This window comes from Misgurnus anguillicaudatus, chromosome 10 (assembly GCF_027580225.2).
Source record: "Misgurnus anguillicaudatus chromosome 10, ASM2758022v2, whole genome shotgun sequence".
Lineage (NCBI taxonomy): Eukaryota > Metazoa > Chordata > Actinopteri > Cypriniformes > Cobitidae > Misgurnus > Misgurnus anguillicaudatus.
In genome coordinates this window covers 38,483,374-38,496,532 of record NC_073346.2, presented here as the reverse complement: position 1 = coordinate 38,496,532, position 13,159 = coordinate 38,483,374, and the positions used below count along the sequence as shown (strand labels likewise).

At 40.8% G+C, this 13,159-nt stretch overlaps 1 protein-coding gene across 11 annotated transcripts in view; it reads left to right on the top strand.

Annotated features, from left to right (window-relative positions):
• satb1b (SATB homeobox 1b) overlaps nucleotides 1–13,159 on the top strand; it is a 64,168-nt gene that overhangs the window by 33,834 nt on the left and 17,175 nt on the right. For 9 of the 11 annotated variants that reach the window (XM_073872551.1, XM_073872550.1, XM_055211372.2 and 6 more), the window contains 4 exons: nucleotides 466–917; nucleotides 2,818–3,030; nucleotides 6,276–6,365; nucleotides 7,099–7,254. In XM_073872551.1, coding sequence (XP_073728652.1) covers nucleotides 466–917; nucleotides 2,818–3,030; nucleotides 6,276–6,365; nucleotides 7,099–7,254 — 911 coding nt within the window. The remainder of the gene's footprint in view (nucleotides 1–465; nucleotides 918–2,817; nucleotides 3,031–6,275; nucleotides 6,366–7,098; nucleotides 7,255–13,159) is intronic. The other 2 variants (XM_073872553.1, XM_055211374.2) reach the window with 1 other exon arrangement.

Genomic DNA, 13,159 nt, shown 5'->3' with positions numbered 1-13,159 from the left:
GTCACCGCAGTGACGCAACGCGAGTTCCCTCGAAAGAGAACTGTAACAATTTATCTTAAAAGGTAACCTTGCTCGTACTTGAAATGTGTGCCCACATTTAGTCCTGGAAAGTCCTTGAAAGGTCCTTGAATTTGAAGTTAACTAAGGTGTGGGAACCATGGTAATATCAAAAACTGTAAATCAACTCACTGTGTCTAATTTATTTCTTTGTTCTTTATTACTGACAATTAACCTGATCGATTACTTGGGAAATCTTAAAACAATGTTTACTAAAATTTTACCCTTTAGGCAATGTTAACTAGTTTTCATTTATTAATAATTAAACTTGAGCCTGTTGGTTTTGCTTGGCGATATCAGTCAAATTAAGTGGGCAGGTTTTCTTATAGACACAATATAAATGTTTTGATATTAGGTCTTATAAATTGAACCACCTGCATTGACATGCTCCTTTTGTATACCCTACAGCCGAAATGGATGGTCTATCTGATCTTTCACCACCTGGACCCAACCACCTCAGTTTCAGCCAGCAGCCCATCCCGGGCAGCACCGCCGAGCAGCCGCCATCTCCGGTGCCCCTGTCCCACACCAGTCAGGCTCCCAGCAGGGCCCAGCTGCCCGGCCTTCACCCCGGTTTGGTGTCCACACCCATGAGCCCTCAGCTTGTGAGCCAGCAGATCGTGATGGCACAGATCCTCAACCAGCAGTACGCCGTCAACCGCTTGCTCGCCCAGCAGTCTCTGAGCCAGCAGTACCTGAACCACCCGCCCGTCAATCGTGCCCTCAACAAACCCCTGGATACGCAGGTGTCCAACAACTCCGAGGTCTCCTTAGAGATCTACCAGTGGGTGAGAGATGAGCTGAAGAGGGCCGGCATCTCACAGGCGGTATTCGCCCGTGTGGCCTTCAACAGGACGCAGGTACAAACAGATTTTTATGAGATATGTATCCTTAAAATAATATGATGCCCTTTCAATACAGTCGCAGTGGTTACATGCTAATAGTTTATATTTTGTTATGCTGGTCTGATCATCCAGGAAATCAGGGGTTATCAGGACCAGTACATCCCAAATCATTTTCTCCTCACCACTCAATCATAAACTTTAACCATCAGCGATCTGGCAAGCGTGGCTGCTCACTGACTCGTGTCTTTCGGTTCGCACGCCCATCGCTTTGACCTTGTTTTTCGCCACTGAATGCAGTCTGTTGGTGACACAGAGCTGGGACAGCCAGGCGGTGCTAGCCAGTCCAAAATTGATAATACAAAGTCAGTATTATCAGTGCCTAATAGGGAAAGCATCATTGTCAATGACTTATACTCTGACTACTTTATTATTACTTTAAAATTATCCACATTACTTGTTTATACCTTAAAAAGTGCAGCCAATTTAAGGGAAATATGCTATTACTCTAACATTAATTATACAAATATAAAAACAACAAATGAAATCAGATCTAGACTTTTGCACAGTACTGTATATATATTATAACTTTATATTGTTAACTTTTGTTAATGCATAAGCTAGCATTTACAGCATTTAATAATCCATTTTCAGCTTCTACTAGTGCATTTATAAAATCAAAAGTTGTAACTGTTTACATTAGTTAATGCACAGTCGCCATTAACAATTGGATTGGCATTAACTAACATTACCAAAGATTAATAAATGGTGATAACTTGTAGTTCATGTTAACAAATACCACCTTATTGTGAAATGTTACCTTAAACTGACAATATACAATGCAAAATTTTGTTAAGCGATCAACAAGGCACAGTTCTCAATAACGTAAGACGTACAGGTTTGTCTCAACCAGCAACTACCCTAGAAATAGCCGGGAAATCGTTAGTGTAATTCCTGCTGAAATCCCGCAGCATGACAACTGTCTGCCGCTATCAGGTGAGACAAAGAGAGACAAACCTGGACCCCTGCCAATGTTAGGGGTGGACCCCGGTTCGGTCATGGACTGTCACCACAGCGTGTGTTGCCGGAGACAGCGGAGAGATACTGTGTCAGGACATAAAAACTACACGACTTGTGTTTGAGCGATAAGAATCTAACGTCGAGACTGAAGCATGTTTATTAAATCTGCATCTTTTTGTTTTAACAATAGTTCACTTTGCAACATGCATTTTTTTCACAGCCCTTAAATATTTATTTTACATTTATAGGCTTATTTGATCATGAATACTTGTGATGACATGTTATGGCGTCTGTGAGTCATGTTTATGTGTGTTTGAGAGATTATAGGGACTAAATCACACCCTAAAGGTTTGTGAAACTTTGCAAGGCACCTGAACGCTAATGGTGCTTGACATTAATTGTTTTTGTCACTTATGGAGTGAAGGGAACGTTTTAATCGTTGCGCTTGTGAGGATTGATCTAACTAAGAGGGTTGTGTGTTTAAAGGAATAGTTTTAGTCAAAAATTATCATTCTGTCATTATTTTCTCACCCCATGTTGTCTCAAACTTTGGACTTTTACTCTTTTTTTACATAGTGGAAGTGAATGGGGTCTGAGTCTGTCAAGTTTTGTTTAGCATCATGTAAATGCCCTGTATGATTTTTTTCTTTTTATGTAGCATGTCCGCTGGTGCCATATTTGATTTAAAAGCATGTAAATGTACTTTATAGCAAACGAAGGTTTTTGCACGAGTTATTTAAACGTATTAAATGGGGCTTTTGTCATTTTAGGGTTTGGCAGCTCCTATTCACTTGTATATATTGAAAATAATTTACATTTAATTTTACAAAGAAAAGATTTCAAAGTGCGAGGGTAAATCATTTTAACAACAAAATTGTGTTTTGTTTTTTTCCTCTAGGGTCTTCTCTCTGAGATTCTCAGGAAAGAGGAAGACCCCAAGACCGCGTCTCAGTCTCTCCTGGTCAACCTTCGAGCGATGCAGAACTTCCTACAGCTTCCGGAGGCGGAGCGCGATCGCATCTATCAGGACGAGAGGGAACGTAGTTTGACCGCTGCCTCTGCGATGGGTCCCGCGCCCCTCATTAGTTCCCCAGCGCCACGGCCTGCACAGGTAACACACTCGAATCACACCACAATTAAACAAACTTATTAGACGTGAATACCCTGTGTAGAGCAGATGGTCGTATGCTTATATGATTACATGATCTGATGTTCGGGTATTCGAGATGATCAAGAGGTTAAAGTTTTGTGTTCTTGTAGCTCAACTGGTTGATTGTTGGCAATGCAAGTGTTGTGGGTTTGATTCCTCGGGAACACACATTGTAAATATGTATACCTGAAATGGATGGTAAGTCACTTTGAATATAAGTGTCTGCCAAATGCATAAATGTAGTAAATGTAAAGCCATTCAGAAATAAATAAGTATTGATTTTATCGATCAGTAATTGATTGAAACATAAAAATTGTACGGCTGCATAACGATTAATCTAGTGCTGCCTCATGATTAGTTGCGATTAGTACGTGTGTGTACTTTGTATAATAATTATGTATAAATACACACACAGACACGCATATATATAATTAAGAAACATTTGCATGTGTATATACATGTTTATATTTATATATATATATAATCTATATTATATATAAATATTTATTATATTAATATATTTTTTCTTTAAATTATACATTGTGTGTGTATTTATATACACAATATTATTATTATTATTATTATACATAGTACACACATATATTATGTAAACAAAAACTTTTATTCTGCAAACGATTAGTTGCGACTAATCGTGAGGCAGCACTAGATTAATCGCAACTATATGTGATCATATATGTGTATAATAATAATAATGTATATAAATACACACACATACATATGAAGAGTTTCGTTGCAAAACGAGATAAATCCATTTTTTTTACATTTTTGTCAAAACATGTTCATTATTATGTTATCATGTTATTATTTTGTTTTATAGTGCTACTTAGCTGTATTTTTTAAGTTATGGAGGTTTAAATCAAAACAAACCAACTGCAGATTTCGATTTCTGAACAATTAAAAAAACGGTGGTTATCTCGTTTTGCAACGAAACTCTTCATATATAATTTTAAGAAAAAAATATATTTATATATTAAGTATTCATATTTATATATAATATAAATTAAATGGAATTATAAAAATGTATATGCACATGCATTTCTTAAATATTCACATGCATGTGTGTATATTAATATATGCATAATTATATAAATATATGATGTAAACAAAAACGTTTATTCTGCAAGCGATTAGTTGCAATGCAACCCTAGAAAATTGGGCGCACAAAAATTAAGTCACTTGACTGGAAACAATATGATAAAAAATAGCATTTAATTTACTATGATGTAACATGCGCTTATGAATCCAAAAATTTCCGAGAAATATCATTTAGGATCAATTTAGATTTTTATATTAGATTTGAATCTCTTGCATACCTTTGTTAAAGTATTTGCTCTGCACAGGGTGTACGTTAATACTTAAATTCCCAAGGAATGGCGACCAGCTGCTGCAAAAATGTTTAAAATTTGTATGATGGTAAAACACATCTTCCTATCCCTGTTTATTGTTAAGTATAGTTAAGTATAAGTAAGGTATAAGGGTTTATTTCCCATTAGGTATAAACATCAAGGATGGGTGATATAATCAACGTCTTATTTCACGGTATGCTTCATTTTAGTCAACTAAACTCAAAAAACTAAAACTTATATTATATAAGACACATAAAGGACAGTTTTGCATCTGATGAGTGCTTTCAATCATTCGTGCTTATTGTAAACAAACAAAAAAACTTTACATAATGTCATATCGTTCAGTCCCAGTACACCACGTGTAGATAATTTTAAATTTGACCAAACATCATAACTCAGAACGTCTTAACAATCACAATTCATCACAGTTTTGGTAACTATATGCTAAAAGTAAAACATGAGAAAATTCCCATATTCTGACTCGTGGCAATAACTCGTGTTTATGAGTTGTTAGTCTCTTATAGACAGGAGCTGTTTGTGCCTGGCATGCAAAGAGGAAGCGTTTAGTGCAGGATAGAGTTCAGGAAAAGTTTCTTTCACACCCAACCACTTATCCAGCTCAGAAATCTCCTAAGAAGGGCCGGAAGGTATGCAGAACGGTCTCCATCGCGGCCCCTTCAAACGCAGCTGAGTGTGTCTTAGTGCATTGGACACAAAGCCTTCCTGTGTGTGATGGACTGAGACCGGGTCTTTTAAACGGGATAAAAAACTCACACGCACAGTATGTAAAGACCGAAATGTCATCAGCATTCACTCGAGTGTGCACGTATTAGTGTGTGTGCACGCATGCGTGCATCGTGTGTTGGTGTGTGTGTGTATGTGTGCACGAAACAGATGCTGTTTTCCTAGTAAGATCCCATTATCAGACGCTTTGTAACCTGATTATTCAGCAACTGCGTCTGATTCCTCAGCCTTGTGCAAGTCTGTGTCACCCATTTGTACGAAACTCAATCTGATAACATTTTCAATCAGATATATCAATGCACGCACAGGCAAACGTGTACAGTGGCTCCATGCCAAACCCACTGACCTGCCCTGCCGTCTACTGAATTCTCATTTACATGACATTTACATTTATGCATTTATACAAAGCAACGTACAGTGCATTCATTCTGTACATTCCCTGGGATCAAACCTATGACCTTTGCATTGCTAATGAAAGCTTCACCCACTATGCTGAATCCATCTGAGCTTATGGCAATAATGTCTTGAAATACTGTCTACGTATACATGAAGGTCTTCAGGCCTTCTGTTGAACCTGCTATCGGTCAGCTGGGATAATGGCTCGTAATTTGTTCATCAGTCACATTTGGGTAAAAGATGCCCAATAAAGCAGGTAGAGCAAGGTATGTTGATGCATGCCAGGTCGAAGCTGGCAGATACGAGTGAGACGTTCGCAGGATTTTCTGCTGTAAATCAGCAGGGTGGCAGCGTCTAGCAGCGCTGCGAGGCTTTTATGATGCCCATAAAAACAGATGTGCAGGTACAGTATGTCTCTCAAATACGTTAATGGATCGTCGGGTTTGCAATCTCAAGATGTGGTCACAGAATAATTTAACCCATATATTGATGCTTTACATGTAAATACGTGCTAAAGGTTTGGTTGATGGGAAGTTTAACCATCAAGGTACTTCCCTGCAGAAATCAGATCTGGTGGCTTATTCTGCTGTGATGTCATTATGTATAGCTAGAGCGTTCAACTCTTGAATGAATAGTAGAAATAAACTGATATTTTTAGCTCTTTGCCCTAATTGTGTGTTGATGTTTGTGTGTCCACAGCCCAGAAGAGAGGAGTGTAATAATGTAAGACCGGAAGACTGGAATCCCAGAATTCCAGTGGGGATCTCTCCTGTGAGTGTATACAGCATGGTACAGTACAACGTTTATAAAATCAAAAAATAAACCTTTTTTTTTGTTTTATTTTTTCAGAAATGACTACTGGTGCTAACTCTAAGATTACGGTTATTGCTTTATTATATATTTATAAGCTCCATATGGGACCTTGGACCACAAAGCCAGTCATTAGTCGCACGGGTATATTCGTAGCAATAGCCAACTATACAGTATGTGGTATGGGTCAAAATTATCAATTTTTCTTTTATGCCCAAACTTATTAGGATATTATGTAAAGCTCATTTACCATGTTAACCATAAATACATATATTTTTATACAAAAATTTAAATTTTTTGCACCCTCAGATTCCAGATTTTCAAATAAATCTCAAGTTCCAAAAATGGACCCTTTTGACTGGTTTTGTGGTCCAGGGTCATATCCAAATATCTGTGATATCATGCCTCTCTTTCTGTCTGTCTAACTCAGTCTATCTCCACATTTTAAATGGGATGCACAGTTAAAATCAGTTATTCATAATGGAAGCCACATAAAATCCACAATTAAAGATCACAAAAGTGTATAGTTAAATCAAAAGGAGGTGATTGTTGTTAACACTCCTTAACTCAAGGCTTAACCCTGACACCAGTAATTTTACAACGTTAGGAATGTTGAAAAATGTTTTTATTTTTATCAAGGATCATTCTGTAAACCTCATTAATAATCTATTTGTTTACCTGTTCGTTGTGTTGTTGTGTTTGGTGTGCTCAGGTAAAGCCCAACTCTCTGTCATCTGAGTGGAATGGAAAATCTGAAAGCTGTGTGTTAAATATCAACTCCTCCATCTATGATGAGATCCAACAGGAGATGAAGAGAGCCAAAGTGTCTCAGGCCATGTTTGCCAAGGTTGCTGCTTCAAAGAGCCAGGTACGCAATCGCACAACATTCGCCAAGTACACTATTACACATCACTTACCAGGTGTACAATCGAACAACACTCGCCAGGTGTACAATCGTGCGGTACTAGTCAGGTGTACAATCACACGATACGCACCAGCTGTACAATTGCACGACACTCACTAGCTGTACAATTGCACCACACTCGCCAGGTACACAATTGCACAACACTTTCAAGTTGTACAAACGCTCAACATTTGTCAGGTGTACAATCGCACGACACTCGCCAGGTGTACAATCTCACGACACTCACCAGGTGTACAATAACACAACAATCACCAGGTGTGAAATCGCACAACACTCGGCAGGTGTACAATCAGACAACATTTGCCAGGTACACAACCGCACAACACTCGCAAGGTGTGCAATCGCACAGCACTCCGCAGGTATACAAGCGCACAACACTCACCAGGTGTACAATCCCATGACACTCGCCAGGTATATAAGCGCACAACACTCGCCAGGTGTACATTCGCACAACACTCGCCAGGTTTACATTCGCACAACACTTACCAGGTGTACAATCGCATGACACTCGCCAGGTATATAAGCGCACAACACTCGCCAGGTGTACATTCGCACAACACTCGCCAGGTGTACATTCGCACAACACTCACCAGGTGTACAATCACACAACACTTGCCAAGTGTGCAGTTACACAACACCCGCCAGGTATACAATCACATGACACTCGCCAGGTGTACAATCGCATGACACTCGCCAGGTATATAATCACATGACACCCGCCAGGTATTCAATCACACAACACTCGCCAGGTATACAATCACATGACACCCGCCAGGTATATAATCACATGACACCCGCCAGGTATACAATCGCACGACACTCGCCAGGTGTACAATCACACGACACTCGCCAGGGGTGCAATCGCACAACACTCGCCAGGTGTGCAATCGCACAAGAATCACCAGGTGTACAATCACATGACACTGACCAGGTGTACAATCGCACAACAATCGTTAGGTGTACAATCACACAACACTCACCAGGTATACAATCACATGACACTCACCAGGTGTACAATCACACATCACTCGCAAGATGTACTATACCACAACACTCACCTGGTGTACAGTAGCACAACACTCACCAGGTGTACAATCGCACAACACTCGCCAGGTGTACAATCGCATGACACTCATCAGGTGTACAATTGCAAGAAACTTGCCAGGTGAACAATCACACAACACTCCAGGTGTGCAGTCACACAACTTTCGCCAGGTATACAATCACATGACACTCACCAGGTGTACAATCACACATCACTCGCAAGATGTACAATACCACAACACTCACCTGGTGTACAATCGCACAACACTCACCAGGTGTACAATCGCACAACACTCGCCAGGTGTACAATCGCACAACACTCGCCAGGTGTACAATCGCACGACACTCATCAGGTGTACAATCGCACGTCACTCGTCAGGTGTACAATCGCATGACACTCATCAGATGTTCAGTCACACCACTTTCGCCAGGTATACAATCACATGACACTCACCAGGTATACAATCATATGACACCTGCCAGGTATACAATCACACGACACTTGCCTGCTGTACAATCACACAATGTTTGCCAGGTACAGGTACAAAATGTGACTTTATCTGAGCTGATGTGTTGGCATTACACAAGTTTTTTGTCTGGTTGATAAAACATGGTCTGCCTTTGTTTGTGTACAGTCTAAGCAAGACATAATGTTCTGATATCAAGATAACAATGTAAAAGCCGAGGTTTGTTAAGCCTTCGACTCGTCGCCGACAGGTAACGCCTCACCGTAATAACTAATCCTGTGTTATTTTAGGGTTTGCGAGCGTCGGACAGTGTTGCAACCTAAAACAAATGTGTTTATATAATTCAACGACGCAAAGACCCCGCTGTTATCTCACAAAGCGAGCAGCTACCGCTGAACACAGGCCTCTTTGAGAGACATTACGAGCTCTTTCAGTCTATTAAAACTAATTAAAGAAACGCAAGGCAAGCCCCATTATTAAAGGTTTCGCATATCTACGTGCGCACTTAAAGATTTTCAGAATTACATCTGATGGAGGGAAAAGGCGAATAAAAGCCCTAAATTATCTGGAAATATCTGCAGGTTTTCGCTGATTGAGATGATTATAGTGCCAGATACTTTTGTTTTGACCAAATTACAGTTGGATGCACAAACCACTGTTTTTGTTAAAGAGTTCAAAGTCGAGGTGGGTGGGGAATTGAGGCCGTGGCGTTTATTCCAGGAGGAATTTCGTATGAAATGACAGTTTGAGAGAAAAGACCCCTGTCTCTGTCTCTCTAGCCCTGCCTGAGCCTGTGTGCTCCATTCATGGCTGGTGTGAATGTGAATTGAGCTGCAGATAAGAACTCTGCTAATTACGCAGCTGAAAAAGGGGCCTGGGAGAGCACTTATCTCTGGCTCCATCTCGTAATGTGCGCTCCCCGGGCAGCTGGCGCCCCCCTCCTTTTCTTTCCCAGCCCCCTCCGCAGGGCCCGTAGGGGGGCGCCGGCTAAACGTCCGGCCGGTGCCGAGCGCCTGGTGATGCTGGTGTGAATTCTGGTGGCGATGGTTTGTGTCGCTGGCTCAGGTCAGGTTGGATTGATCGTGGTTCAGAGATGTGAACACCACCAGGGTCGTAATTAAAGGTGATGTCGAACCTCTGGCAAGTGCTTGCCTATTCGAAAGTAATAGTGGATCCTAATTTGTATTGGTCACAATTTTCAATATAAACTACATAATTAGCATAGACATTTTGTGCATTATCAGTAAGGCTTCAGCAACCAAACTACATTTCCCATAATTCCCATAACTCTGTGGCTGCACTGGCATGTTAAAATGCTTAACGCATACATTGCACAAATCCAATGTGCATCTCTTGCTCTTTAGTTTGTTGCAGACAAAAATGTGAAATTGCTCTTATTTCATCCAGAATCTTTGTTTCAAGTTCCAAGTAAAAACTTCCCATGAGGACACAGCATGTATTTCCTTGCGTGTATGGCAATCCCTGGCTGGCCCAGGCCCTCGAGGGACCTCGACTGCGGGTCCTGGAAGGCGTTTTACCGTGCGGTTATCGTTTACATGCCGCGTTGGATTCATTTCCATCAGAGCAGGAATCCACGGTCATAGCGAAAAGAGAGATTTTAGCCGCACTAACTGTGGCACACGTTTGAAACCTGGCACGGGCTTCTGCAACCATGGGGCTTCAGGCTCAACCTCGCTTGGCCCTCTGTGAGAGCGATAAACAGGGAGGAGATGGGAGGTGCAGCGTTCCTCCCCTAGGCTTTAAAAAGCCGTAAACAGGGGTTCGAAGGGGTTAAAGAGAATTGTCATGTGTGCCGTGTACCTGCTCGCTTGTATTTCAGTCGTGTAAATGAGTGTGTGCGCTGTTTATTGGGGGATGGGTACTGGATCGGAGCCACGCGTCCCCCTCTCTGGGCACGAGTCCATACAGGACACGAGTGCCAGGCTTTATCTGTTTGGTGGCACTTTCATATTCCGAGTAGCATTTCAATTAATTTCTCCTCCTGCACCACTGAAACGCTCTCGTTTTCCCACTGTATTGCAGCTTGTAAACTGAGAAAGAAACACATAAACTGTTTATTCGTCTGCTTGTATGGCTGTCGGGTGCATCGCTCCCGAAATCACGACATTTTGGTTTTAGGGACGAACGCAAGCTGTTGCCTGCTGAATGGATGTTGAGATTCACCATCACCATGTTTTTAGGTAGTTGCCAGGGGTGTTGCCACGCAATTGCTACGATAGATGTTCCTAAATCGAAAAAGTGGGATTTTTTTGTGTGCAACACTAGTAATAGTAATGGTTGCTTTACCAAAGACCCCTAATGAAGACATGACAGGGCAAAACTAGCATTCAAAGAGGAGTGCTGATGCTTAGAGAGAGAGAGAGATAGAGAGAGGGTTATGGGAGTTGTTCTGACTCCTTTTGATGGAGAACACAATCACGGCCCCCGCTGTCAAATGACAAGCACCTTACAACCCAAAGCACTTCTCTCTTTTTGACCTCTCTCACCCACTCTCTCCCTCTCTCTTAGTCTCGCTCGCCCTCTCCCTCTCTACACATCCCGCTCTCTTTCCATTTTTTCTCTCTCTTTCTCTCCTGGAAGAGGCTGTGGTAATTAGCAGGGCTCTAATGAGACAGAATGTCGGTGATCTGCCGCAGTAGAGGGGGGCAGGCGATAGGCCGGTGTGTGTATGAGGAGGGGTAGAGGAGGGTGCACCATCTGTCACCCAGTGCCTGGCTCGCCGCTCTCTTGAGGGGTAACAGTGAGTTGAAGGAGAGATTAAAAATGAGTAAGATACTCATAAAGTTTATCAAATAAATAATTGTTACATTTTAACTAGTGATATAGACCAATAGTCGATATTTATCATTTGGAGATTATTAGCGTCAGATTGATGACCTGCCCTGCTGGCGAAATAACAGAAGTGATACTTGAGTCGGTTCCAAACGCTAATAATATTGCTAAGGGATTTCAACATTTTCTGTTTATTTTATTATTATTATTATTTGAGTAAATATTGTCAGTTGTTTCAATGTGTCATCTTAAATGGAAGTTGTTTTTGTATCATTCAGTTGTACTCATATATTACTGTCCCTCCAGAAAAACGCGATTATGCGATCGCATGATTCGACCCATAATCAGCCAAAGTTCGCATATTTATGTGGGGGACGCATTTTATTAAATACGCAGCACTTCCACAGCATAAATTGCAGATTTACGCACAAAATATGCGGGACTTGCATGATCCCCGCATTTTCGTTGTGAAGTGACCTGAATATCATTGAATTTTTGCAAGTTCACGCAGTTTTTGCAAGTTCGTTCCCGCAGTTTTTGCAAGTTCGTTCCCGCAATTTTTGCATGTTCGTTACCGCAATTTTTGCACGTTCGTTACCGCAATTTTTGCACGTTCGTTCCCGCAATTTTTGCACGTTCGTTACCGCAATTTTTGCACGTTCGTTCCCGCAGTTTTTGCAGGTTCGTTCCTGCATTTTTTGCACGTTCGTTCCCGCAATTTTTGCACGTTCGTTCCCGCAATTTTTAAATGTTCATTTCCACAATTTTTGCACGTTCGTTCCCGGAATTTTAGCGCATAAATTGCATAAATATCCCGCATATTCCATCACATTTTTTAAGAAAACGTGCCACAGGATCAAGGATTTTTGCCCCTCAACAATTTCAAAAAAACTCTTGTTTTTCTGCAAGGACTGATATTAGCATTTTGCTTTGCAGATTTTAAATTACTTTAAATATTACTTAATTTTAAATAATTTTTGCGAATCAAACATGTGTGACCCTGCCTGTGAAATCCTAATGATGAGCATTAGTTTGATTTCGATCTTTGACATGACTCTAGTCAATACCAATATTGCATTTTTTTATGTAGAAAACATTAAATCACAAAAAATGACTTTGGCCGGGTTTTCACAGACAGGGTCACATATTATCCAAGTATTTATCTTTCATACAGTTGTGCTCATAAGTTTACATACCTCTTTCATAATCTGCATGGCTGTTTGTATGTTTTGTGAGTAAATGATGCTGAGCTCCGGAGGCTCAAACTATAACGAAAGATTTTGAAGCCAACGCACTACATTAAGAGCATTAAGGGAATGTGTACTTTCAGACAGGATGATGTGTGTAAATTGTTATAATTTTGTCTTCCGGGAAATATGCAAACATCTTACGGCCCTTCAGAAGCTACATTACATGTTTCCCTGAATGCAGAATAAACATCTTGCAGGTTTTGCAAGAGATATCTAAACATCCCTGGCTCTGACACATCAGGCATTTTGTGATGCTTTTTAAAAATGTATCATTGGCTATTTAAAACGAGGGGC